Source organism: Aythya ferina (assembly GCF_964211825.1).
Source record: "Aythya ferina genome assembly, chromosome: 2".
Taxonomy (NCBI): Eukaryota; Metazoa; Chordata; class Aves; order Anseriformes; family Anatidae; genus Aythya; species Aythya ferina.
The window spans coordinates 58,252,229-58,280,201 of record NC_140297.1 but is presented as its reverse complement, the minus strand read 5'-3'; the positions used below and the strand labels follow the sequence as shown (position 1 = coordinate 58,280,201).

Here is a 27,973-nt window from a genome sequence, read left to right as displayed (position 1 = left end):
AGCTCAGGTTTGAAACTCCCTCTCGTCGCAGGGCTGCGGCTTTTCTTTGTCCGGGGGTGCCGCCGAGCAGCCAAACAAACGCCGGCCGGGACGCGGGGCTGGAGGCAGGTGGGTGCGTGAGGCTCCATCGGCCCCTCGGCTCCGGAGAGCCCCGGGCTCCGGGCGGCCTCGGCCCGCTGCGAGGGGCCGGGGGTGGCTCCGTGAGGCCGGGCCCGGGTGGGAGGAGGCTGGCGGCGGGAGGAGGAGGAGGAAGAGGGAGCGGCGGCGTTGCGGGCGTTGCAGCCGGTGCCGGACTATGGTGCGCCTCGGCCGGGGCTGACAGGCGGGCGGCCCCCGGCGCACGGGCGGCGAGAGCTGCCGGGGGAGCATGAGCTGCGCCCAGGCCGGCATCCTCCAGGTAAGGCACCGGGGGCACCCCCAGCCTGCCCGGGGGGCACCCCCAGCCCTCCGCGGCTACCCTCCGCCTTCCCCCGGCGCACGCTCAGCCTTCCCCAGGTACCCCCATCCTCCTCCCGGGTACCCTCAGCCTTCCCCGGGTACCTCCATCCTTCCTCGGTGCACCCCCACCCTTCCCCGGGTACCTCCATCCTTCCCCAGCACACCTTCATCCATCCCCTGGGTACCCCCATCCCTTCCCCAGGCACCTCCATCCATCCCCTGGGTACCCCCATCCTTCCCCAGCCCACCCCATCCTTTCCCCTGGGTACCCCCATCCCTCCCCGGGCCCCCCGTGTCCTGCGCCCCGCTCCCCTTTGTGGCCGGGGGGCGATGTGGGTGTCGTTCCCGGCGGAGCACAGGGGCTGGCGGCCAGGCTGCGACGAGCCCAGGCAGCGGCGTGGAGCCCACCGGCACCCGGCAGCGCCTGGGGATGGGGATGCCCACCGCCGCCCAGGAGTCCCGTGCTCAATTCCCCGTGCTCGTGGCTCCGGATGGTGAAAGGAGAAAATCCTTCCCCCCCACCCCCCGGTTTGGTTCTTGGCTCCTTGACAATGCAGCAAAATTTGAGCGCAAACTGTCTTTTTTTTTTTTTTTTTTCCCTCCCCCCCCCCCCCGCTGTTGCTGTGGGCTAACCTTATGATTTGGTATTTTGGCTATTATCCTGCGTTATTATGTAACCGCGTTTTTCACCGGCAATTAAATAAAATTACTTATTATAAGTCTGCTAAGAATATTGCCCTAGCCTGTAGCATTGTCAAATACTGATTTTCTCATTTCGTAGCCTTCGCAGATAATGGGTTTGTACCGACACAGGCGCATACAATTGGTTTTGTTGTCTCTTTGCATCGTTTCCCATGTGTGTTTTTTTTATAGTTGCAGAAGAAATTACTTGGCCTGGGTTTTGATTTTTGCATCCTGCTGTTTGGAGCTGCAGTAGTGCCTTTTTTTTTTTTTTTTTTTTTTTTTATGCTGCACTCAGCAGAAGTGCATAGTGAGACCGTACAACAGTCGCGCGGGCTGCGCTACTCTCCGCATATCTAAGAGCACTGCTGGCTTGGTTTGGGGGGCACCTGGCCCTGCTGGACGCGGCAGCAATTAGGGGCACGGTGCTGCCGTGCCAGGGATGTCACATAGCAGGTGGTCAGCTGCGCCTCGCTGATTAGCGCTCGTGCTAGGATTGCAGTTATTACAGTAATTCATTTTAGCTTGGGGGATTCATTTTGAAAATTTGGATTTTCCACTAAGAAGGGATTACGGTTTCTCTGCGTAGTACGTGTGTTTTGCGGAGAAGCAGAGTGCCGTCTGTAGCCTGGCTGCTCTCTCCACCTCCCTTCTGCCTCTGAAACACACACCCCTTTGGGTGGCTCAGGTGCGAGGTTGATTTTCCTGCTGGAACCAGGAGTGGATGTAAAAAGCAGCTTGCTTAGTCAACGCAGCGCTCACCCTGGCAATGCAGTCGCAGTCTAGCACGGGGAGAAGGAATATCTGTCCCTTGGGAAGCAATGCTCCTGCAATTTACTTGGTCGTTAGCAGGGTGAGCGAGGAGCTGGCTCAGAACAAAGAGTGGCTGGTGAGGAGCGAGCAGCGTGCGTGTCGGCAGCGGGTGGCATCTCGTGTCCCTCGTGTGATGCGTACGCTACTGTGCAGCTGACTTAATGTGTCCCGAGCTCCGGACTCCTAACCTTTTTAGTATCAATCAGCTCTTTCTCGTAAGCTGGCTTGTTTGAAACCGGAGTGGGCCAGAACACGAACTGATGCACTCAGTGACTTTATTGGGAGCTATAAATATCCGAATGTGGCAGTGATTTGAAAGTAAGCAGTCCGCTCAGATCCAGAACATCCTAAACAATGGATCCGCAATCCGTGTGCTCTGTTTTTTAAACGCGTGCTAATAAACAACGTGGTGCTTATTGTATTCCAATAAGGAACTGGCTAAGGGATGTTAGTAAACAAAGCGGTGCATCTCCCCAGGGGTTGTGTTTCAGACACGTGGCACTCGATCTGGCGTGCTCTGCGATCACGAGGTGATCCCTGCAATGAAGCTTCATGGAGCTCTGCACGTGCTGCGCCTGACGCTAGGCAGTGTTCATTCATGACAGTGCCAAAGCCTTCTCCTCGCCTCCTTTTGAGAACAGTCTTCGTAGGAACAATGAGATTGCTGGAATAAGTGGCGTGAGAGGGATTTGGCTGATTAGCTACTTTCTGAAGTCCTCTGAAAGGTGTGGTTGTGGCAGAGTGGGAGGGACTCAAGCTGGGAGGGTGATGGTACTGAATGGCCAGCGTCAGGCCAGGGCCCGTTCGGATGAGGGGTTGTGCCACCCATTCTTTGAAGTTGTTGGAAATCTTGGTCTTGGGGATGCAGTCATTAAGGTTGCCCCTGTGGTTCCTGCTCTGGTTAAAGCTACTTTTAGACAAAATAAAATCCCGTGATACAACCTCCTCATTTCCCCCACCTGTCAGTGATATTGCTGAGTTCAAAAAGAAGGGATTTTAGTAATTAAAACAAAACAAAACAAAAACAAACAAAAAAAAAAAGCACAAAAACACTCCAAAATATCTTAGTTTGTGACGATGACTTTGCCAGAGAATCCAATTTGTCTTTTCAGTGGCTTTCCTTCTATTCTTCTGAAGGCTCCCTTTGACCCAAAGTCTTACCTACTCCCGAATTTAGGGCTATTCATGGGACTGATGTTAGCGCACAGAGGTTGTAGTCTTTGCAGACCCCAGTAGACAGGGCAGAGAACTCAACCCTCACACAAGTGCTCTGGTTTGCTCTCCCTTTTTTCTGAAGAGGGGCTGCTAGCCAGCTGAGCCCAAAGCGTGCCTTTGTGTACCCACAACAGCAGTTTTGGGGCATACAAACATAAGAGTGGCTTCCACGAGCTGAGCTGATTGCGTCTCCTGCTGTCGCAGCTTTCCAGCCTGTGTATCAAGGAGGCATCCATGCACGGGGAGTCCCCAGTGCCAGGTCTGCTCCTGGGCCTCTGGTGGCTGTGGCATCGCTGCCGGTGTCCCTGTGGGGCTGGCAGGAGTGGCAGGAGGAGGGTCCCACTCCCACCTGTCCTTGCCTGCCTATGAGCACGCAAAGAAGTTGCACCGCCTCCTTTTCTTCAGGACGTCTGCTGTTTGTTTATGCTCAGCGGCGCTCTCGGTTTTGGCAATAAAGAGATGACTCAGTTTTGCTTCTGTTTAAGACTTTTTTTTTTTTTTTTTTTTTTTTTAAATCCGTTTCTCTTGTGAGGTTCCTTGTGCTGTTGCAATTCTGCAATGGCTGAGTGGCAAACGCTGCGGGAGTTCGGTTTTGTTCCTCAGGAATAAATCTCAGATTTGATGAGCGGTAATTCTAATGAGGTCTTGAACCAAATTTTACATATTTCTGCATTCGTCCGAAGAAGCAAACAAATATTTTGGTTTCTCTTATGCTTGGGAAGGTGGTGGGGCATGCAGCAGAGGGAAAAGTAAACGTGCAGCTGGGAGCACAGGGCAGGCTGAGATGCCACCTGCTCCAAGTTGGTGTTTCCCAGCTGAATTTTGAGCTCAGCGATGACTTAGGATGGATTAAGAAGACATGGCAAGGGTCTTTGATGTAGGGAGCCCAGGGTCATTTTCATTTTGGTTAATGACTGGTGGCCAGGTAGCTGCATAATGGGCTTGTGAGTCAGCCCTAGCTTATTTATTTCTGTTCAGCAGTGCCATGGCTAGGGTGCTCCGCCGTCAGCTCCAAAGCATGAGGTTAGGATCTTCAAGGCAGGGCTGCTCCTCAGGAGGTGCTTGGACTGCCCCTTGGTAAGGCGGTGTCCCCGCCTCACCTCGGGTGTTTGTGGGTTCATCAGGACACGGGCTGGTAAGGCTGCTGCGGGCCAAGCAGGCTGCTGGCATGGGCAGCAGCCTGCTGGGGGCAAGAGGAGGGCGGTAGCCCCACAGCCTGCTCTCCCTTGGGGAGCAGGGAGGAGTTGGGTTGAGCAGAGCAGCAGCTGAGCCTGGAGCACAGTTCTCCACTGCAGTACCTATGGCAGCTCCTGCTTCTCCTTTGGGAAGGGGGAAACCCTGCTGCTCGTGTTGGAAATCTCGAAGTGCCGTGCTCCCTGGGGACTTGTGGCGCTCCGTGGCAGCGCAGAGCTCTCTGAGGACGCGGCACGGGCTGCAGAGCAGGAGGGCTGTGGGAGAGGGTGAGCGTGTGCGCCGCAGCCAGGAGTGCCGCTACCGAGACCTGAGCCGGGGTTGCATTGCGTGCGCTGAGCAAAACAGGCGCGCTTTCACGCCTCCCAGATATTTTTATATTTCTCTGCAGATGCTTGTGGAAGACCAAGCATTTGTTTGGTTTGAAGCCTGAGTTAAAATTCCCATCCGATGTCTAGAAGCAAAAGGAAAAAAAAAAAAGAAAAAAAAAAAAAAAGGAAAAAGCAAGTGTTTGTCCCAGAATTAAAATCTCTTTAAATAATGTGCAAGTTGTTAACCCATGAAATAGTGATGCAGTAGAGAATGTCTCCTGGAGTGAATCACTTGTATTTAAAATGGAACACGTTCTAAAAATAAGTGGGTAATTGCCTCAATGTAGTCAATATGGAATTTCAAGATGACTGACAGAGTGATTTGTCATCCATCACCGTAGCAGGAGTCATCTGGGAAGTCTGTGATGTTAAAGGCATTTGTTTCTATTAGCACCTCTTAAAGCAGTTTTGTTAATGAGCTCCTGAACACAGAACTGAAATCTGTTGTGTGGTATAATTAATTTTTCCATACCATAGGAAAATGTCTGCCTAGTGCACCTTCAATTACTGGATCAGGTTTCTCAGGTCCCAGAACATGTGGCTCGACAGCCCTATTGTCTCAGGGAGAGGAGTGTGCTGATCCCCTGCTGCCAGCACCGCGTTTTCACACGTCTCTGTGTGAAATTTGGGATGGCACCCTGCGAGCTCGGGCAGAGCTGATGTTGTGCTACCCACAGCAGACGCTCTGCGAAGAGGAAGGCTGGGGGATCCTCCTCCCAGACATGTAGAAGCAGAAGAGGTGGAGCAGGAAATCGTCTGCTTTTCCCCGGGGGAAGAGAGAGGAGAGCAAGAAATGGGGAGTGCTTGAAGAGACTGTCGGACGGGTTCTCTGCTCGTGGATCTCCTCTGAGTGCTTGGCTGTGTGGAGCGGGCAGGTCAAGGAGCTGTTCTGCCGGCCTTGAAGGTGCTGCTGAGTCTCTGCTTCCTCCCTGAAAGCAACCACACGGAGAACATAAGCAGCGTGGACTTTGCTGAGCTAGGTAAGAGGCAACAAAGCCAGGGATAATCCGGCTTTGCCGTGAGCTGGGCACCTGTTGTAAGGCGCTTCCCGAGCCACTGAACTGCAGGCCTCCCTCCAGCGGGACGGAGCAGACGCATGGGGAGGCTGCCTGCCTGGGTGCCACTGGCACACTTACAAGTGACTGACAGAACTGGGAGATGGATGGGGTCACCCCGTGGGCCAGAAAGGTCCCTTGGGCAGCGAGGGACTTCCTTGGGCCCTGTCAAGACGGCTGTGTTATCCTCACGCAGCAGGATGCATTGTCTTCTGCCACATCTTAATGCAGCCTCAGGAAAATTGAGGCTTTTAAAATTCACATTCTGATGCAGAGCATCCGTCAAGTGTTGGGTTGTTTGTCAAGTGTCTTTAATGGTGTGTAAAAGAAAGATGCTACAGGAGAGGCCTTAGGATATTTAATGTAAAAATATATACTTTGTGTGTGTCTGAAGAAGTCAATGGATTTACTCTCTGAAGCAGCATCTTGTTTGTAGTAGTACATTTTAGCAGCTACGTGCTTAAGGTGGAAAGGGGGGAAGTGGGTGAAATATTTGATTCTGGAGCCAGGACACACATTTCCAAGACGATGCTGTTCAAGATTCGTGAAATGGACATTAGCCATTAACTTGTCGGCTGCCTTGGTTACAGGCCTGTGGCAGCTACGCAGGGCTGAGGAGTGAGATCCTTTCGTGAGTGTTAAGTTGCTTAATGTGATGGCACTACGCTCTCGCAAATGGTAGTCAAGGTGAGGTCAATGCCGCAATTCAGAAATACTACATAAGTACCCTGAGTCATGGCAGAGACCTGAAGCTGAGATATAGCATTACCGAGGTCAGCTCTTCAGTGAGAAAATGAACAACACTCCTGCTGAAGTTATTGGGAACTCTGCCTGACGAATGGCAGTACCATCTGGCCTTTTGTGGTGCATATACATGTATACGTGGGGGTTTTGTTGTTGTTGTTGCCATCGGTGGGGTTTTGTGTTGTGTGTTTGCTTTTTTGTGTGTGTGTATGTGTGTGCACGTGTGTGGTTTTACCAAGTTCTTTGAGTAGCTTTACAAAGCTGACTGTCGCTGGGAAGCTGTTTGCTGTGCCAGTGGAAATTTCTTTCTCATTCTTTTAACACCAGATTAAAGTAGAAACATCTATAGGAGTTTGTACCCAGACCAGGCATTAGAAGATAATGAGCTGAAGCCGAGCTGTTTTTCCTTCTTTTTCTCTTCTTTTTAGGCTAGAAAAGGACTCCAGCATATAAACACTGAGCCCTACGCCAGAACTCCTTTTCCAAGCCCCATCGCTGTGATGGCTTATGAGAGTTAGGCTGATTTACTCATTGCTGGTTTCCAGTTCTTAACATTCATTATGGATTTTGCTCTACGTGTGGAAGGAAATTGCTCACTTTTATATGAGCAAAGGTCCCATTAAAGAACAGCATTTCCCATCTGACCGAAGGCAGATTTTCTTCTGTTGGTCCAAGAAACCCTGTGCTGGTGTAGAATCATTACCTGCTCCTGAAATGTGACTTGAAAGGTGCTCCTCAGGACTGTGTCGCCCTCAAAGCATCCTCTTTGAGGAGTTTTCAGAGACTCCCTCTCTGCAAAGAGGTTTGCATTCTCTTTAACAGCTTTGCTAGTTCCTTCTCCCCTCCTCCCACATTCCCACCACCGAGAACTGGGTAATTGCAAAGTACCACTGTGCTTTCCAGCACACTTTGCTGCACACACAGCTTTTCCTAGGCCATGCCATCATGCGTCTCAGACAGTGAGAGCATGGGTTCATGGCTCATGCTGGTGCTCTCTGCCTAATAGCTCAGTGTAGTCAAAAACCTTCGTGTCTGTATTTGAACAATTATGCTAGGATATCCCACATTAAAAATGTATCTCCTCAGCAGAAGTGCCTGAATGCTAAAATGCCTCTGTGTCATCTGTGCTCAACTGCATATAAATCAGCAGCAGGTGCGAAGAGGGTGCGTGCTTAGGATGCTCTAAATGTGGAGCTTGAATTTACTCTTGCTGGGGAGGGAATCAAAAGCCAGGGATGTGGGAACAAAATAATCAAGCAGTAATGCTGCAAGAAATACAGAAAAACTGTATCAAAGCTGTGGTGAGATGTTCTGGTTGCTTCTGTGGATTCAACTTGCCAGTGGTGCTGTTGCATTTTGGCTAGAGGTGGACCGAAGAGGAGGGTGGAAGCAGACAGTGCCTTAAAGCAGAAATCTGATTTAAGGATCAGCTGCTTGTCAGAGATGCGTGGTAACTTCCTCTTGGCATCAGCTGTAGCATCTTGTCCAGCTTGGAAGATCAGAACAAGGCCAAGAAGTCACTTCAGAAGTCCCAGAAAGAGCCAGACTGCCCTCGTATCCTTTCTTTTTGTTTCCTTGTGTGTCTGCCAAGCCTGACCCTGGGGCTCATGATGCTCAGCCTGCCTGCAAATGTGATTTTTGAAGCCTGGGACAGGGGCATTGGCCCAAGCCGGGCTCCTTGCAGGAGCGTCTCATCCTTCCCCCTCACCATACTGAAGAATGTAACAGGAGACATCTAGAGCTGTAGTTAGAAATGGTTAAGAAATTATTTCCCAAAAGAGGTTACAGGAGGAGGCTGCTTCTGTAGAGAGGGAGGAAGGATGCGGTGCTATGAGGCAGAGGTGGCGTGTCTAAACCTCTGTGTGGAGTGGGAATGTAAATGTTTCCGGCAGCGTCCCTGCTCACTAAAAACACTTTGATCCCCTGGTTGTTCACATCAGAATGTCTTTTTGGTGGAGAAAATGTAGATTTTGTGCATGGGTGCATAATTATTTGTCAGTAAAACAGTTCTGTTTTGGACTCCCAGTTAAATATATGCCTGTTTTGACCTATTTTTCTCAACCTAATTCTGCCAGCTCCTAATGTGCGTGCATGGTGTTACCTGCTCAGGGAGTCCCACTGACATCAGAAAGACAACTTGCCATAGGAAGGCTGGTGTCTCTGTGGTGGCAGCAGGCTTGGGGTTTGTATGAAGTCGTCTGTTGGGCTCAGTGAGGGAAAGCACCAAAGCATTAGGTGATAAGACAGGGGGAAATGGCCTCAAGTTACACCAGGGGAGGCTTAGGTTGGGTATTAGGTGAAATTTCTTTGCTGAAAAGGGTGTGTGGCATTGGAGCTGGCTGCCCAGGGAAGTGGTGGAGTCACCATCCCCGCAGGTCTTCAAGAAATGTGTAGATGTAGAGCTTGGTTTAGATGTGGACTGGTCAGTACCAGGTTAAAGGTTGGACTAGGTGATCTTAGAGGTCTTTTCCAACCTGAACGATTCTAAGAGAACCGTAGAATACGATGTTTAAACAGGAGCCTGCTGATCAACACTGCATCATATAGTAGCTCAGGAATGTTCATCATGAGCTATGTGTTTGGCTGACTTCTGACATCCTTGCGATAGCTCTGAGAGGCAAATACAGCTTTCAGATGCAGCTTCCTGTGTGATAGGATCCCAATATAATTCATTCTGTTGCCTATCAAAGCTCTAATTTTATGTGGTGACCAGATCTTCAAGCCTCAGAGGACCTAGGATCAGAGCTCAGAAAGTTGTTGGGCTCACTTCAGTTTAAGAGCAAGATAAGAAGTAGGTGAGAGGCTACTGAAAAATGCCTTCCAGCTGCACCTCTCAATCACAACTATCGTCTTTTCATAACCTCTTCCCCTGATCTTTTGTTTGCAGTCTCTGATAGGGTATGGGGGAGACTTTGCAGCTAAAGAGGTCTCAGCTGCAGTTCATGTAAATGAAAGGTTTCTCAAAGGAACATAGTCAAGACTGCAGTTGGTGATGATGATAAATGAGTCAAAAAGGTAAGTTAGCTCCCTCTCAGAGCTTATAGTTTTTTGGTTTGTGTTGTTTTGCTTTTTTTTTTTTTCCATTTTTTTTAAAAGGAAGAACCAATTTTTGTGCTTCAATCAGCAGAGGAATTCTGCATCCTCTAGAGGAAGCAGGTGTTTTGTCTAACAAAGAACCATTTTTATATAATTGCTTTGGAGGGGGAAAAAAAAATCACATTTGAGACCTTGGCATTTTGTAGACTTTCTCAGAGACCTCTACCCAAGCGTGATGCTCCTCCTCTTGCCATGTGCACTTGGTGTTCCTGCTGTCCCAGCCTGGTTTTGGGCAGCTCCAGGAGCTCCTGGCAGCCTTTGGCAGCTGGGCCGAATGCTGAGTCACGGGGAGGAGCTGGAGACATGAGTGCTGCTTGGGTTGGTGCAGCACCAATGCATGGTTTGTTGAAAACAGGAGGCCCCCGTGAATCACACATGCTTCTTCAGCTGTCCGTCGAGCTCATATGGCATAGCAGTGTAATTATGTTCGTTTCCAAAAGGAAGGCTGTTCAGGTAAAAAGCTGAATTAGTCTCAAGGCGAGCCATCCTGATGCTGCCAACCCTCCTATAAAAAAATATCCATAGCTGTTTTTTTTTTTTTTTTTTTTTTTTTTAATCCTTGTATCTGTTTTTTTGGAGTGCATGCGTCATTTATGTGTTGGATCACTCCAGTTTTGGTGATGCTTTCATTGGGTTCTTTCACTCTTGGCAAGGACAAGCCTGGAAACCTGGTAGGAGCAGTCCAATGACCTGCGCACGCGGAGCACAGTTATCTTGAAGCAGTTCTGGTGCATGCCCATGTGGGAGGAGGGGAGGCATATTAAGTAGTGCTGCATGAAAATTTGCCAGTGGAACAGTTTTCTGTCAAAAAATGCTGTTTTAAACAGAATCAAAATGTGCCTCATGAGAATGTGTTTGCGCTGTGGCTTGCAGCCATTCAGAGGGCCTGGAGCCCTGCAGCCGTGTTCAATGATCAGATCCAGTTGGGAGGGATCAGAGATGGAGGTGTGGCAAGGTGCTCGCTGTTGTTATGCTTCAGCTTTAAGGAAAACTTCAAACCATTTCGCTTTCCCACAGTGCAGAAAATGAGACTTGACCTACTCTGCTTCAGGCAGCCGCCTCGTGAAATCTAGCTGTTGTCTCCGGTGCACATCATCGTTACGGTGTTGTACTGCTAGGGTTGCTTCACAGAAGCCTGGGGTCGATCTTGTGGTTACGCCGAGTTCATTTAAACCTTGATTTTGGCCCACGAGGCCTTGAAATAACCAGGCAAAAATTCACTGGGTATTTATGTGGGACAGAGACCACACAGATTTTTCAGCTAGCAGTTTTGTAATGCTCGTGTGATGGAAAACATAAGCCATAAGCATGTTAGTGAGGAAATACCCCCCCACACACACACGTGTTCACTTTTTGGATTAAAACCACCTTGAAACAGGGTCCCCACTCCTTATTTTTATTTATTTATTTATTTATTTTCCAGTTTAGATACCAGTGTTATTTTAGCAGGATTCTCCTTACTTTTTTCCCTCCTGACAATGCTGGGAGCAGTTTTTTCCTCTTGTTTATCCCTACTTCCCTGCACCTCACACACACACCTTTTTTTATAGCCACTGGAGGCTAATGTGTCTGTTCTCCCAGTAGCAAGCCTATAAAATGTTTGGGCTTCAAATGTAATCTGGGGCAATTTAAGCACAGTGCTACTGTCTGGGTCTGTCTGTTTTCAGTTGTGATGCGACCTTATTTTTGGTTGCAGACAGGCTTGAACTTTGCAGGTTGTTCAAAAGTGGTCTGAAGGAAAAAAGTGTCCCATTTTGGCTTCACTTCTCCTGTGGCAGTCAGACCAGGCGTCAGTGCAATGAATAGAAAAAATGATGGCTTCAGTTAAAGCCCTACCGTTTCAGGAACTTCTCTCTCTCCTTTTGTGGTGATTTGTCTTGTTCCTGCAGAGACCTTTTTCAGGCCTTGCCCTGTGGGTTGCTTAAATGAGTTGGAAGCCTGTCCTCTGGCTGCTTAGTCTGCTGAAATGCCAAGGTGGAAAATGCATTTCTCTCGGTGAGGGCACTCACCAGTGCAGTTGTTCAGCAGCTGAGCGGTTCCTTGTTCAGACCACACCGTGCAGCAACAGCGTAGTAGCTTCATCATCCTCTCATTAAGATGAAGAAAGGGAAGGTTAATGATTTTTCTTCTATTATCCTGAGAATGTTTCTCATTCTGTTTAGCTCACTGATTTCTGGTGCTTATTTACTAGCATTTGCCTTGCATCCTGCATATAAAGAGATCCTTCAGCCTTCCCCTGGCCCTGCCCTGTGCCCTTCTGTCAGATGATGGCCAGAGGTCCCTGCTGTGTCACTTGTTTCCAGCTCCAGGGAGCCATGTGGGCTCCCCTAAAAGTGCTCTGTCCTCTGGGCAAAACTTGGAGGCGTCCAGCTTTTTATCTGCCAGTGGACAAAGCAAAAGTGGGATACAGGAAATTTATTACTCTTGTTAATGTTTTTATATTCTGAGAGTAGATAGCCAAGTATCATGTATGAAAAATAATAACATTTTGAAAAGTTATTTTCCTCAAGTGTTTTGCTCTCCATAAAGACAGGAATTTTTCAGAGATCTTTGTTATGCTGTGCCAGGAGTGGTTAACCATTTTCAGTTTGTAGACCCTATCCCTTAAGAATTTAAATGCTTTTCTAGCACGGATGTCCCCTTCCCGGTAACTGAATGGCAGACACAATGGGACATTTCCATAACCTCTCTTCTTCAGGGCCTGAAGTTTTTTCTTACCTTTCAATGGCACTTTCTCTATTTCAGTTTGTGCTCATTGCCTTCTGTCCAGCTGCTGGGTGCCATTGAGAAGAACCTGGCTCCATCTCCCTCCCTCCCTCTAATCAGCTATTTACACTGATGAGATTCCCCCTGAGCCTTCTCATCTCCAGGTTAAATAATCCCAGTACACCCTGCTGCTTTTCCAACCATTCCATCCCACACATTACTTATTTCCTTGTGTCAGGACATGCGTTTATGCAGCTATGTGAAGGGCTGCATCAGGGAAATGACCCAGGTTAGAAGTTACCTACTATTTTATGCCATGCAGTTAAGCCCGGGTGAGGTTTATTTGGCTGTTTGAAGAATACCTGTGGCAATGCAAGCAGACAGCATAGGGTGGAAGGAAGGAATGGAAGGCAATGTATTTCTTGTCAGTTTATGGTGGCTTAAAGTGTTTGTGACAGTGTATGGACTGTGAACTGATCTGAAGGCCTGAGGGATGAAACCTTTGGTTTAGACTTACCAAGTAACCAAAGCAACTGAGATGGAGTTTTGGCAGAGATTATGTTAAAATTAAGAAGACAACAAGAAAATTGTGTAACCCAGTGTATGAATGAATGGTTGTAGTGGTTCAAACAAAAGGTCAGCCCAAGATTCTCTCTCTTGTGACTAAAGGAGAACATTTAGGAACCATAGCAAACATTTTTGCCTGCCATGAGAAAATCACTTATCTCTATTATTTCCTTACCCTCCATGCCAACCATTTTCAGTTCAGAAACTTTCTTAACTTGATGTTTTTGTATTTAGTACCCTTTGATAGAGACCTACTCCAAGAATCCCCCCCCCCCACTTTTCTTTGGACCTATCTACTCTTTTATCGTGAATCTTCTCTTAAGCCTTCATCTTTGGTACCTCCATAACTTTCCTCTTCCATTTGTTACCTTTGTACTATGCACTTTGTGTTTTTCAGGTAATCCTTTTGCGTTAACTCCCTAAACTCATTCTCTTACTTCTGACTCCAACCCCTAAGGTGTGATTTTGCATCTAGCTCTGTGCTGCCTGTGTGGTCTCACTGCTACCTGATCTGCATCCAGCTCCGATCCAGCTCAGATTATGTCAACTTTTCCTCTCCTTCCTCTTTTTTTTTTTTTTTTTTTTTTCCCCCTCCTGCCCACCATCTTTAGGTCTTGGACTTACAGTCTTTGACTTTGCCAGACCAAATTCAGCTCTTTTATTTGAAAGTGTATTTTTCTGTTGATCTTTATTGCCAAGAATATTGCTTGTAACTTATTTTCGTCCTTTCCTATGTAATCTTTACCTCATCAGCTTTTTACAATGTAAAATTTTGCTATGAGTACCTTTATCTCCTTTTTTTTTTTTTTTTTTTTTTTTTTTTTTCTTCAAAAGAAATCTATTTCTTTTGCTTTTATCTACATGGATATGCTGAATTATGCTGATCCTTAGATACATGTTCTCATGCCTCCTGTCCCGTCTTTTGCTTGATAATTAACATGACTGAAGCACTCTTTCTGCCATTGGTATAGCAACTCTTTTCATACTACTTTTTCTACTCATTGAGTCCAGTGGTAAGAGGCTCAGCAGTTTATTACTTTTTTCCTTCAGATCCCTCCCAAGTATTTGCTACTTCCAAATGGCTGTTCCAGTGATATCAGTAATCTATTGTTCTGTATTTACCTTGTCTGTATAAGGTTATCAGGTTTTTGGTGTACAGATGCTTACTGGATGATTTCTGCAGCTCAGTGCTATCCTACCTCTCATTTCACAAAATTGTGTCTGATATTAGACATTTGCTAGACAACTGTTTCTGGTGTTTATGACATTTTTTACTTTGCCTTATTAGTAGGTGATATGATACGTAAATCTTCCACGATGCAGGAAACCTCAGAGCACTCAAGTGCTGTTCCCACTGGAAAGCAATTAGATTTGGGGGCTTTCTCCCTTTTGTGTAGTCTGAGATGGCAAGAAACAGCCGTTTCTTTTTATTGATTTTTAATTTTTTAATTTCTTTGTCGTGTTTCTCTTTTTCCCTTTTCCTTGTTATATGGATTTCTTTATGTTGTTTAGTGAACAAGCCTGAATGTTACTGGCTTAAAAAGAAAAATCCTCTCATCGTCTCTGAGGGTTAATCAAGAGAGAAACTTTCTAACCCGTGAAGGCAGGGTGAGACTGTGTCTGCTCTGAAATATTAAATAAAGGAAACAAAGGGAAATAATCCCCCGCGATGATACCTCAGGGAGGATTTAATTAAGAAAATGAAATTGCATTAAGACTGACCCATTGTGGACTGCCAAAAAGCCAGTAGACGAGGGAGAAATTTGTTAGCAGTGTCTGCCCATCACTGAGAGGTCGCACGGTGTACCCAGCCCGCAAGATACAATGCTCCATGGAGTAGCTCAAAGCGCTGTTTAATTACCTGATTGATGAAGGTCACCTCTTTAACTTCAGTACTGCAGGGAGAGCACCTGGCCCGTGAGATGGCTCACGGGGTCCTTGGGATCAGGCTGGCACAGCCATGTGGCTTCTCTCGCTGTCACCAGGTATAGAGCTCAGAGCTGGGAGCCAGGGGAGAGCGCATCCAGGCTCACTCTGTGCTCTGAAGGTGAGGATTGCTTCATAAATCCCAGCTGAGGATTCAATGGGAAAACTCCGTGGAAAAAGCACATGAACCGAGGAGGGAGAAGGGGTTTAGTGAACTTAACACCTGACCCTTTACTCACCCAGGCAGTGCTTTTGAAATTAATTTGACTCACGGGCTCTTTAGCAAACCAGGGGATGACATTCAACAGATAAAGGCTGCAAGGCTGGGTGCAATGCCTGTAATAATGTGTGATTTCGTCAGTCAGCAGTCACTGCTGTGCAAGAGCTGGGCAGTTTCTCTTGTGCCCTGTGCGCTGTCTGGGTCTGTCTCAGCAATTACACAGGCATTCCCTCGTGCTCACCATTAGTGTAATGGCTAGCAAGAGCATTATTTATCCCTTTGCTGAGTGACTACTGCTTCCATAATCTCTTTTGCATTAAACTAATGGCCAACTTGTGTACGTGATTTTTCTCCTCCTTCTCACATGATAAAGAGGGTACCTGTCATTGTCCCATTTGTCTTTTATTGCAGATGAAAATAGAAAGAAAATTTGACAAGAAATTACAGCATCAGTCATATCTTGTTGTGTCCCACCATCTTCTGCAAATCTTCTTACTTAAAGGTATGCAAATAATAGAAAATGCCAGCTGGAAAAACACCTCCACATGCAATTACTTTGTTGCCATGTGTAATTCCTCAATTGTGAGAAAGCAGGTTCTGATCACTAGCAGTCATTTTGCTTGGCTTTTGTTTGTTTATCTTTCAGCTAGAAGTGATATTTAAAGTGGCTACTAGATAAAATGGAGTAGTGATCATTTCCCAGCCCTCCCCTATGAAAGAGCAAGGAAAAATTTGCTCACAGTTACAGTACCTCTTCTGCTGTTTTTAGTGAAAGTAACTGTGATTTGATTTTACAGCCCTACTTCATCTTCTCTGGTTTTAAAGCATTCCAATAAGTAAGAATCATTTACTTTTTTTTCCATATTTTTTTTTTCCTCTGGTCAATGCTATTGTGCCCTTCTGTTGACCATCTTTTTTTGAAAAGTGGACTGATGAGTCCTTGCTGTGAGGGAGTAAGTTTCAGAGAGCACAAATGACTGCTCGATGCATCTGTTCTGGGGGAGTGTAGAAACAGAGCTGGAAGTGACCTGTAGAGGCAGGGACAGCGATACCTGCAGCGCTTACCAGGAGCTCGTGTAGCTGCTCTCAAATGTCACTCAGGATGGAGACTCCACAGACTCCCATCCAAGCGTTTGCCTCTGCTTCTCTCTCATTGTTAGGAAGTTTTTCATAATGTCTGACATTGGCTCTTGCTGTGTAATCGATCTCATTGCTTCTCATCCTATTTATGGTGGGCATGAAGAGAAAATGTTTTCTTCTTTGCAGTAGCCTTCTAAACACTAAACTGTGTCACTTACACCACTTCTTCCACTTCTTCTCCAGTCTTTTTTTTTTTTTTTTAACTTCTTTTTCTGCTAACCAGTCCTAGTTTCTTTGAATGCAGTGTCCAGGAGATGTAGTACTGCAGCTGAAGCTTTGCTAATGCTCAGCAGAGTGGAAGGATAACTTCACATTGCACAGGGCACAGCCCTGTTTGTCTCTTTCAGTCTCCTCATTTGTCCCTTGCTCAATAGCTTGACATTGACCTGTGTTCAGTTTATCAGCTGCTCTTACCAGGGGATCCTCTCCCAGAGGACTCCTACCTTGCCAGAAGTTCTCCTTGTTGTATTTATGCAGTTATTTCCACCTTACGTGTACAGATTGGCATTTTTCTCCTATTTTTTTCAAAAAAAAAAAAAAAAATCCAGCTTGCTGTGGTATTATTGGATTTTAATCCTGTCCTCCAATGTATTTGCAGTCTTCCTTGTGTCCATTTTGTCTGCAGACTTTAAGGCTACTGTTTTCTGCCATCCAGTTAAAGAAACCACGGGGCAGAACTAGCCTACAGAACTCAGCCTGGGTGCATGCTCCAGGCTCATGCAGAACGTGCAGTCGCTGCTGTCTGGGTACAGCTCACCGAGCTTTCCATCCAGCCTGAGTTAACTTCACCCAGATCATATTTTCCAAACTTCCTTATGAGAATATTGAGTGGGACTATATCAAAAATCTTATTTGGAGTCAAGGTATAATGTATTTGTGCTTTTTCCTTAGCCACAAAAACTGTTACTTTGCTGGGGAAGGAAATTAAATTGGTTTGAGGTGATTTGTTCTTGATGAATCTATTTCTTGTTACTTCCCGTCCCCAATCTCTTGATGTTCTTTTTGGATATGGCCCACTGTAAGAGCTCTTGGGATCTCTCGTCAGAGTAAATGCCTGCCAGAGAGGGTGTAGTCCAGGTTCTGCTTATTCCTCTTTGTCTAGACTTTGCTGTCTCTTGGCCAGGCTCAGCGTTTACCTTCATGATATAGAGAAGTCGCTGGTAAATCTTGAGCACCCCTGAAGTCTATATCAACAAGATCGTACAAATTTAACATCAGGGAAAAAAGGGAAAACAACTAAAACCCAGTGATTTTTTTCTTCGCTGGGGACTACTGCAGGATCCACAAAGTTAAGGAACTGGCCTGGTGTACTGCATGTCAGCCAGTCGTGTGGTCTTTGTGACAGTACGACCTAGAAAGAGAGCATGGAGTACTTTATTTAGGTTGTACCTAAGGAGAAGAAACACTGTTACTACAGATGGACAGAATCTGTTTCTTCCTCTGATGCTGCATGGATTTGTAGCCAATGAATGAGAAGGGGAAGAAGGTGTAATCCAACATATAGTATAAACTTTATTTTACTCACGATGTGGTTAAAATGAAATTACTGTAGTTTTATGATCTGCTTTTTCCCCATCTGTGTGAAGAGAAAGTTCTTTTCAGATGAGAAGCCTAAAAGACTGTTTTTTAGATATCTACGCTGTCTTGATAAACAGGTGTGAGAAAACAACACAATTAGAAGACCAGCAAGGCAGCAAATCAGGTCATCTTAGTAGGGGTGCTTTGCAAGGTTTCAGCTTGTCCCCTGGCACTAGATGTTAGATCTGTTTTCAGACAGAGCGGGAGCACTGAAAGATACTAACCCATTTTTAAGATATGTTGTTTGTTGTTGTTTTTGAAAAAAAAAAAAAAAAGTTGCGAGCTGATTTAATCTATGAATTCTTTTTTTTTTTTTTTTCTCCTCTGAAGTATACTTTATTGCTGAAAGTTATTCCTGTCTGAAGTACAGTTTATTTACTGAAAGTTATTTTACTGCTGTGTGGTTACAGAAAGCTTCTAGTGGTCTTTCCTCCTTATTTTGTACAGTGGAGCTTAACTTCTTTTTCCAGTTTGCTTGTTGCTGGAATCTGGAAAATAACATTATGTTACTCACAATTTGATTTATCAGACAGAAGGAAGGCTTTTCTGCATGCACATTGCCACTGTAAGTATAGAAGAGTTGATCTAGGTTTGTGAAAAACACATTTGGAATACCTTCTGTATCTGAGAAAACACAGACCTCTTAGGATTTCAGAAGGTCTCGGCAGCCTCTGTGAAGTTATCCAAGTGTCTGAAACCTGTCTTGCTGTATCTACATTGTTTTTCTCTGGTAATGCCTTTGGACTGATGGATCTGCAAAGTTTTCACTGCTGTAACTGTTTTCAAGAGTTCAGCTCCTCATTTTTTCTGAAGTCTAGAAGCTTGAACAAGAAAATATGTTTCTTTATACATTCAGTGTTTGTTTCCACTTCCTTTGCAGAAAATTAACTGGTTGAATTTTAAATCATTAGTCTTAGTCTTCACTTAAAAATTCATTTATAAAATAAAAACAACCTTTGTGCATGAGAGGTATAAAGGCTGCAGATTGCTAGTGCTGGGTGCAAAGCATCAAATGTGGAGAACCGCTACTACTATGATTTATGCAATACGTCTTGCATAAATCATAATAGATGCTTCATTTGACAAGGTTTAGCATCAATTCAGGAAGGGACTGCTATTCAGGATGGATCTTTAAACATTCATTTGTATTTTCTCAGTGATTCGTTTCATGAACCAATAAACTTACTCTGTCCCTGATCTGCCAAAGATTTAGAATGTCTTTAATTTTGAAGCAAGAAGACTATGCAAATCGATTAGACAAACTCTGCTTAAAATTAATTTGAATGGGCTTAAGCAGAGTGTGTCTATCAGATTTTGTTCAGGGACCAAAAATGCTTAGGATTTGGCTACTCGGAGGATTTAAGATACCTCATAAGTCCTAAAAGTGATTTAGTGGTGACTTTTAGTTATAGCTGCTCCTTTTCATGTAAAAAAAATGCAGAAAAAATAAATACCAGGATTTTGGAGTGCAGGAAATTAATGCAAATTGTTCTGTATCCACCATTTACTTGAAAAAGATGCCTAGATGATTTTTTTAGTTATGTTCTTTAGAATTGGTCTTCAGTTCCTTGGTCATCTCCTTTGTCAAGGCCTGAATCTGACAGTATATGTATGTCATGGATCATTTTTAATTCAGTCATCTTATTAAACACATGCATTTTATGCAGTTTTTGCAAGTCATTGCAGTTAATTGTCTTTTTTTTTTCTTTTTTTTTCTTTTTTCTTTTTTTTTTCCTGTTTTCTATGCTTTTTGAAATTATTTGGCTTGGAAAAAATGGTGGGCTGTGTTTTGTGTTTTTTTTTTTTTTTTTTTTTTTTTTTTTGGGTTATCTAGATAGTATGAGAATGAGTCTGTGGGATTTTCACATATGCTGTTCATCACTTTGAAACATGTTGCTACCCTGGCTCGGAGAGCATCATTAAGAAAGTGGCACCTCGGAAAGCCCGATGTGAACTATCAGAGAATGTTGATGGTTTAGTAGTGACCCCAATTTTTTGTCACTTCTCATGTTGCATTTGCTAACGTTTCAAAACATTTGGTTTTCAAGGAAGAATTTCTCCTCCCCGGCTTATCTTGCTCCTTTCTTGAGGCTGCGGAGAAGATGCAAGGCTGGGTTTGACATCATCTCCATGGCAGCACACGTTCGTTTCCATGGCAATGTATTTCACAAACAACCCTACAACTTTACTACAGTGTCAAACAAAAGGAGAAGCCCGAGTGTTGGAGCAAGCCCTTACCAAGGTTAAAATTAAAAAGAGGGGGAGGGGAGGAGCGTGGAAAGAGGTTGGGTGAGATAATGACTTCTTGCAATTTGTTCTTGTGAAGCTTTTGCTCCAGGGTAAGCACGCCATTTCAAAATCTAAATTCACCAGTCCATAATTACTGTGCTACCCAGCTGCATTCCTGCACACTAGTAGGTAAGTGATGTGCTGTCACAAGTCTTTTGTCCCAAGATACTTCTTTAGCCTGGTTTCCTAAGGAAATGAGGCTTATGGAACAACATTCTTCTGTTCTGGTTGTCTCTTTGTCTCTCTCCTGCCATGCTTCCCCCCCCCGTAGCTTTTGGCCCCATTGATCAGACCATTTGAATTTGACAGTGGGGCCAAAGTTGAGGAGGTAATTAAGTTCCTCTAGGTGTTGTGAAAAAGCTGGGGTCTGCCTCTGTTCAGTCCCTGGAAGGAGGCGGTGGGCATGGAGAACTGGATAATAAGTGCATCTAAGCTAGATGGGTATAATAAGCAGCATATTAAAGCCTGGTACCTTTGGTGATGGTCCGAATGCAGGAAAATGTTTAAGCACATGGCTAGTGTATTTAATTATTTATTTCATCTAGAGGTGCTTTCCTAAACTGCGAAGTAAGGGATCTGTGTGGGGCTGATACCTGGGGAAGCAGTTAATGACTTGACTTCTCTTTCAGGATAATGGCATTGGGAAGGCACATGGGAGCTGTGGAGGGCCTTTCAGTTAGTTGCTGAATACAAGCCATACACCAGGCTTTTACAATGCCAGGATTGCAGGCAGTGAGCAGAATAATTTGGCTTGTCGCGTTGTCCTTGCAGTGCATGCAGTCTGGTCAGGAAGCTGAGAGGCAGCTGTTCCTGCCCCACATGCATGTCAGGCCGTCGCTGGCAGCTTGAGGTGAAAATGCAAGGTGGAACTGGTAGCACAGGGGGCTCCTAATGGGAGGGTTTGGGCGTGTGGGCAAAGATAAATCAGTGTCTGCAGTGGTCTGCTCTGATACCTGGGCTGAGCACCTCTGCCCTGTCTCTGAAAGAAGCACAGCATGGAGAAAGTCATGAGATTGCATTTCTGTCATGGGAAGGTACTTGCCTTTTGCTAGAGGGTTTCTCAGCTGCATTGGACAGTAGCTTAAAAACATGAGAAAAATATTGAAATGGCTTTTGAATTCTACGTTGACCCTGATTTAGAAATGCAAGGCTACCAACATTGTTCTCAGGATTTCAAAGTGCTTCCCATCCAACTTTGTAATATGCTATCTTGTATACGAGTTTTGCTGTGAAGATGGGAGGGATTTTTGTTTCCTAGTTTTATTTTTATTTAAGGATTTTATTAGGCTATGTTATAAAGGTGACTATACAGGGTTAAACATAGGAGGGAACATGTAAGTATCAAAGATACCTGTTGATTAGAAGAAATACGGATAACCCAGGCTAGTATTGCTGTAGATACTGGTGTGGCAAATGGAAGATGGAAGGCAACTTTAGGCTGAGAAGCTGTCAGAGGCAGAAGTAGGTTCTGGAGCTGCAGCTCCTGGCTGAGGGCATTGCCATCAATCTCATCAAGCCCCATAAAGATACTGTGCTTCAGAAGGAAAAGAGTTGTTGTGCACTTAATGTTATTTTCTTCTCAATGAATGTTATTTTCTTCTCAATTGGAAAACTGCTGGGAAATTTGGACTCATGGAAATGATCCCAGTGGAATTGGTCTATTGAACAGTTTTGGATGAAATGGTCAAAGAAGTATGTAGTGAATTTATTACCTGCCTTTCCATTTTACTTGATTATTGTTGTTTTCAGAAGAGCCTTTTATTATTTTTTGTTTGTTTGTTTTTGATCTTGCTTTTCCAAAATCTTCTTAGAAGCTAGTTCTTAGGTGGCCTCCACATTCTGAAAATTAAGTGCCTTGAAGTTTCAGGTGATACAAAGGAGCACACAAACACCACATTATGAGTCTTGCCAATAGAAATGTTAACTGTATAAACAGCCTAGGCATTTATGCTTCTGTTTCTGAGTGGGAAAAAAAAAAAAAAAAAAAAAAAAGAAAAAAAAAGAAAAGAGGAGTAATAACTGTGATAAATTACTGAGCTTCTTAAATGCCAGGCAAGGAGTAGCAAGGCAGAGCAAACTAACTCGTATCAGTCCTTTTGTAAGTTTATGACCAGGATAGGATTCATGTGCATAGTTTGCCAGTATTATGATTTCCATATGTTTTCCCAGTACCTTTCTGTGAACCATGGTAATGCCTTGCTTTCTTCTGCTTTGCCTCAGAGTGTTAAAATTGCAATGTGGGCTCGCTGCTGAAGAACTACCAACATACCCATCTGAATGAAAGCTGTGAATCTGTTCCATGGGTTGTAAAAATAAACTTGTTTCATTGAGCTTTCATGTATCATGAGATTTGCAAATGTAAAAATTCAATATGAAGAAAATGGGTTTTGAGTAATTCCTTAATCTGTTTTTTCAGTGGTCAGGATGTTCAGCTTTGTTTTCTGTGTCTTCTCCCTAATCACTTTCATATTAAAGATTAATTGCATATCATAGAGAATCCTTGATTAAGCCAATGAAAAGTGAGAGCATAGATCTGTTCTTCAGAAGCAGCACGAAGAATAGTAATGAGCAACCGCCTGGCTTGTCTACCTTACAATAGACACACAGAAGACGTATTTCTGTGGTGCTCCATTTCCTGTTATTTAACAGAAAAGAATCGTCTACTGCTATACTGGAAAGCTTTCTTATTAACAAAACAGAATAAATTATTCCACTGTACACACCTTTTGTAGTGTAAGTTTAACAGGGAGAGGAGTTAATATTTTACAAGTGTGTTTTGCCTCTGACTCCGGGAGAATTCAACAAGGTGATTTATGAAGGCATTTTTATTCTAGACTCGCACTTTGCTGTTTTGGTTATGGCTTTCTCTTTTGCTCCATGCCTCTTAGCAATGTTTTTTGTCCTGAGTTGTGAGGTACTGTATGCGAGGCATGTACCACATCAGTAAACCTGCGGAATTTATTTCCCGTTGCACAACAAAGTCAGAGAGGACCCTGTGTAAAATTTCCGCCCCCCAGACTATGTTGCTCTTGAGCTGTCTTTGGCCTCTCTAGAGGAGCAATGTCAAAAGGATAGGATGCAGCAAGGGACGTGGCAGGAAATTTATCAACAGCATGGACTATGCATATGCTAAAATTCAATTTAGAGTCACTTTTAGAACAGACTGAAGCAACAGTGGGATGAGATTTCTTTGCAAGATGAAATGGTGATTAAAAGCATGCTTTTATTTCTGGTAGGTGCTAGTATTGCTGCTGCTGGATTCCTACTCAGCAGCAACATGTGACCGTCCCTTGGAGGGAATGGTTTATTTCCACTGGCGTGCTGAATGGGTTTGTCCTCAACCTGTGAATGAAAGTCATTAGGCTGTAATCATACTTTGTATGCTCATAATCTCTAGCAGTGATTCTGAAACCTCTTGGAAATGGATGACTGCGAAGTCTCAGAATTTCTCATGGGCCCTCTTGAATTCTTCTCAAACGTTTAAGAGAAAAGCCCACTAGGCAATGAATTCAAGTTGGTCTCCTTCACCACATGCCAGTCATCGGAGCAATGTAGCTTGGGGACCACTAATGGAGCATCATCTTTGTCTTGAATTACCAATAAAAAGCCTCTGGTTTGTCTTCCCTGTTCTGACAGAGTAGCTTTTTCCTGCATAAGGCTTGGAGGTTCAACACGTACAGAAGAAAATCCAGTGCTGCAGTGGCAGCTGAGTACTCCTCCTTCGAAGGTGCAGACTTCAGGACAGTCAGTTTTACTGTCACGAGACTCATCTGGTGCTCATTCTTTGCTTCTTTGTAAGCCCTGGTCTGAGACCCTATTATTTTGCACGTGTTGTGGGGAGGTTGCCTGGATGTGCATCAGAATACACGAAGGTGGTCAGGTACCAAGAAAACCTCCCAGATGTGCTCTCTTGGAGCCTGGCTTACAGCCTGAGCAGTCACAAGGAACAGCTGCTTGGTGCGCTGTTGGAGTCCTTGCCCAATAGGTGGGCAGCATGGCTGAATTCTTGATTGAGAAGATAAATTATCCCCAGGGAGTAATTAGCATCTGACAAAGTGACAGTTTCCAGGCCTCTTGAAACGGGAGGCTGTTTCATGATTTCATGTTTAAAGATAGAGATGTAGTTATTGGTGATAAGTCAATACAGTTTTTTTTTATTTTATTTTCTGGCAATATTCAAATCACAATTAGAAATAGCTGGTTATTGAGTAATCTACTTTTACATTCCTTCTCTTGCTATCACTGGACTTTATAAATTACTTTTTAACATTTTTATTTTTCTGCTTCTCCTTCCTGCCGTTTTTGAACTAACATGAGTAGTACACCAAAGGGAATAGCTAACCTATTTATCTTGCATTTCTCATGGAGTCTCTAGGCAGCGTATTTTAATCTCCTTCATCTTCCAAAATGTCTGTATTATATTCAGAAAGATTAAGGGAAAGAAACTTCAGTCTTGGTAAAAACTTAAACACGGATGTTGGCAATAATAAACCTTCCAATTTCTTTGATCTCTACTGAAAAATGGGAACCAAACTGAATTGTATGGATGGTTGGTCAAGCTGTCACAAGTCTAGTTTGTGTTTAATATAATATAGTGAAGTATGTGGTTTTACTTTTTTTTATTTTTTTTTTTCTTGGTGTAGACAAAAGCGATCCCTTGAACTTCAAAGTTTACTTCCTTTTCTTTATTCACAAATGGTGCTGGTTCCCAACACAGGTTGAATTTACTTTTTCTCCTTTCTAAGGGCTTCTGAAATAAAGATTGTCATTATTATTTCACAAATTTTGCCAATACACCCATAAGGGAATTGTTAATAACGAATTATGAGATCTTCAACTGGTAATATTTGTATAGAAAAGATCTTGAACTTATGGAAAAAAATTAATGTCAAGAGGTGGATCAGAGAACAGCATGGCTTAAGTGACAATGATGGGGTCCAGTTAGTGATGAAAGTTGTGCATGCTGTACAGTCACTGCTTGTACTGCAGGCTGTGAAGACACGAGCTAATTTTGTCAAGCCTCTGCAGGTACTGTTGGTGATGTGATTTCAGCATAGGTGGTGCTGCAAAACTCACCAGAGAAATAGTGCACATTCAGGTGGTATACTTCTTCCAAGTCCAGTCTGTCACGGTGGGTACAGGGTTGGCAGCACAGAGCAGTGAAAAGTTGGTCTAAAAAGTATATGCTGCAGGCAATTCACTTGGGTGTTGCAGGAATGTGAGTTGTTCAAAACCCATTTCCACCAGTAAAAGAACTGCATAGGTAAGGCTGCTGTTTGTAGTCCCTACTGGTTTTGTCTGAGGAGCTCAAGGAACACAATGTGTTTATATTCTCTCTTTAGGAATCAAATTATTTCCATTTTACTGCTGTGAAAAATCAGGCTTTAATGGGTGGAGAGGGAAATCTGGTCCTCATCTAGTCCAGAAAACTTGTTATAGTGCTGTCTGTCACTGTGGGTATCTGACAGAACATACGGTCATGGGGACAGTTGAATTTTGCACAGCTCTCTGGACAAGAAGGAGCAAGTAGGCCAGACGAGAGGCAGGAGAGGACTGAGGAGCCCTTAATGCAGATTTTCTGCTGTCCTCCGAAAGAGAGCACACTTTGGATGCATTGTAGAGGCTACTCCAGCCCCTGTTCCTTGCTGTAGCTTTTGTGCAAGAGTTACAGGGCTGCTCATGCTCTTAAAGTACTGGGTTGGTTTCCTCACCTACCTTGTCTCTACTCTGTTTCCCTGGGTTAGGCTCTGGGCAGGTTCAGAGACAGAATTTTTGGTCAGTCCCATAAGCTCAGATTTTTTTTGGTAGACCAGGAGGAGTTCAAAAACCTTCTGATTTCTTGTCCTGTGCAGCAAGCCAGGGACACCCATTCCAGTCCTCTTCAAGTAAGCACTGGACTCTTCCCCGTGTTCTTCATGGAAAACATGTTTAAGATTAACCCCTAAAAGTAGATTTATTGTCTGTGTATCTCAGACGCACTTTCTGTCTCCTTTGATATGCTCTCGATACCCTGGTAGCGAGGCATTTTTGGAACATTTACTGTATTCTTGCCTTCCCTCTTCTTGATTGAGCTACTTTCCCTTGGAGCAGCCCAGAATATACATCTCTCATTTTGTTTTGTTCGCGTTATCCGAAGCTTTATGCAATGCAGGAGCAGGTAGAAAGGAAAATTTGTATTGATTCTACCTTTTAGTGTTTGACAGCAGTTTTATTTTTAGCCACAGGAATGCACAAGGGGAGCTTTTCTCTAAAACTAAGGCCATCCTAAAGAATTTTCACTAGTATGTATTGGGAGATGGCCAGAGCAATGTGACAATCCTTTCTGTAGGGCACCAGAAGCAAGTATCAGATGATAAATGAAAAAGGAATGACGTTAAGGTCACACAGGGAAAGGGAAGATATCTGGAAAAAAAAAAAAAAAAAAAGATTTATAATGGCTAAAAGACATCATAGAGATTGTTGTTCTAGTGTTCTAGATGATCTCCTAACAGACAAGAGAACACTTATAGCTCACCTATGTTTAAACTGTAAGAAAATACAGGAAGGCAAGGGAAAAAGATCAACAAGGTTGCATAGGTCATCTGCATGCAATGATTATTTTAGGAATACAAATAATCTGCAACTTTCATTTGTGAGTGTTTTTCAGTGGAAAATTCAGTATCCATAAAATATAAATATTTCTCAAGGAGTTTTCAGTATTGGAGGGGGGATATGTCACGGTTTCTGACCTGCACAATTAAAGCAAAATAATTTGCTTTAGTTTGCTTTATCCAGATCAAAACACTTTGACCTCAGCATTACGCTGAGTCTAGTGTCTTGTGTGTGTGTGTGTGTGTGTGTTAGGAATATTGCTTATATGTTGCTGGGTGGGGGAGAGAAAATAGAAACGCTAAATTTAGGTTTTGGCAGTCAGCAGATCCAGAGATTTGCATCTGAGAGTTTTGAAAGAGCTTATCAAGGCATTCTGTAGGCTACCGATGTCAGTTTGTAATATACATTAGAGCCCTGTAAGAGTAGAGAAAGGGACTGCTTTGTAGGTATTTAGGAAGAGCCAGGGGTACAGCCTAGGTAGTTATTTGTCCCTTACCTGTTACCTGTGCCAAGCCTAATTATCGGGTGCGGTGGGATGTGATTATTGCAGCTGTAATGAGGGGTAGCATAATGAAAGCTAGCCCGTGTGGGCATTGACTTGTGGAAAACAAATCATATCAGACTGGTCTTTTTTTTTTTTTTTTTTTTTTTTTTTTTTTTTTTTTACCTTTTTTATGGCATTTTTAAGCCTGGCTAAGAAAACTTACAGAATTGATGTAATACACCAAGACAACTATGAGACATTTCCTTTGGTGCTGTACAACATTTTGATTGAGACACTAGGCTAGGTTGTTGTGGAATCAACATGACACAATAAATAGAGAAAGAAAACATATAACTGAAGTCTGCAGAAGGAATGGTAAGTAGGAGAAACCACTGCTGACATAAAGAAGGCTACCACCCCTTTCTGTGGCGCTCCCTGTTCTTATGCCTGCCATGGAGTAAAGTTTTTGGAAGTGGGATTTGGCTAAGAGCCACAAGGAAGAGTGATGAACTGGAGATACTGGCTGCCTTAATTTCTTCTACCAGGAGATTAAAATGGTGACTTAATATTCATCGTAAATACATAGAGAAGAAGTAGAAATTTGAAATCTGAAGCAAAGGGGCAATGCTCTGAGGATGGAGACTGAAACAGGCATTTTTACTTTGTGATGTAATTAACAATTTAAATAATTCCTCAAGGTTTGTATGGCTTTTGCCACATCTGAAATCTTCATCCTTTTTGTATGTTCTGCTAAAATACATGCCCAGGGAGGCATGCAGGAATTAATTTTGCAGAAAAAACACCACCTCTTTGGGCGAGATGAGCTGCCCCTTTGTCCTGCAGCGAGTGATGCTTGCAGGCTGGGCTG

The 27,973-nt window shown here is 44.2% G+C and overlaps 1 protein-coding gene across 8 annotated transcripts in view; it reads left to right on the top strand.

The window, feature by feature from the left end:
- Positions 1 to 251: 251 nt before the first annotated feature.
- HECW1 (HECT, C2 and WW domain containing E3 ubiquitin protein ligase 1) overlaps positions 252 to 27,973 on the top strand; it is a 264,423-nt gene continuing 236,701 nt past the window's right edge. For 5 of the 8 annotated variants that reach the window (XM_084508699.1, XM_084508697.1, XM_084508696.1 and 2 more), the window contains exon 1: positions 272 to 397. In XM_084508699.1, coding sequence (XP_084364825.1) covers positions 368 to 397 — 30 coding nt within the window. In that variant the 5' untranslated portion in view covers positions 272 to 367. Of the gene's footprint in view, positions 398 to 15,441; positions 15,526 to 27,973 lie in introns of those variants that run through there. The other 3 variants (XM_084508692.1, XM_084508693.1, XM_084508694.1) reach the window with 3 other exon arrangements.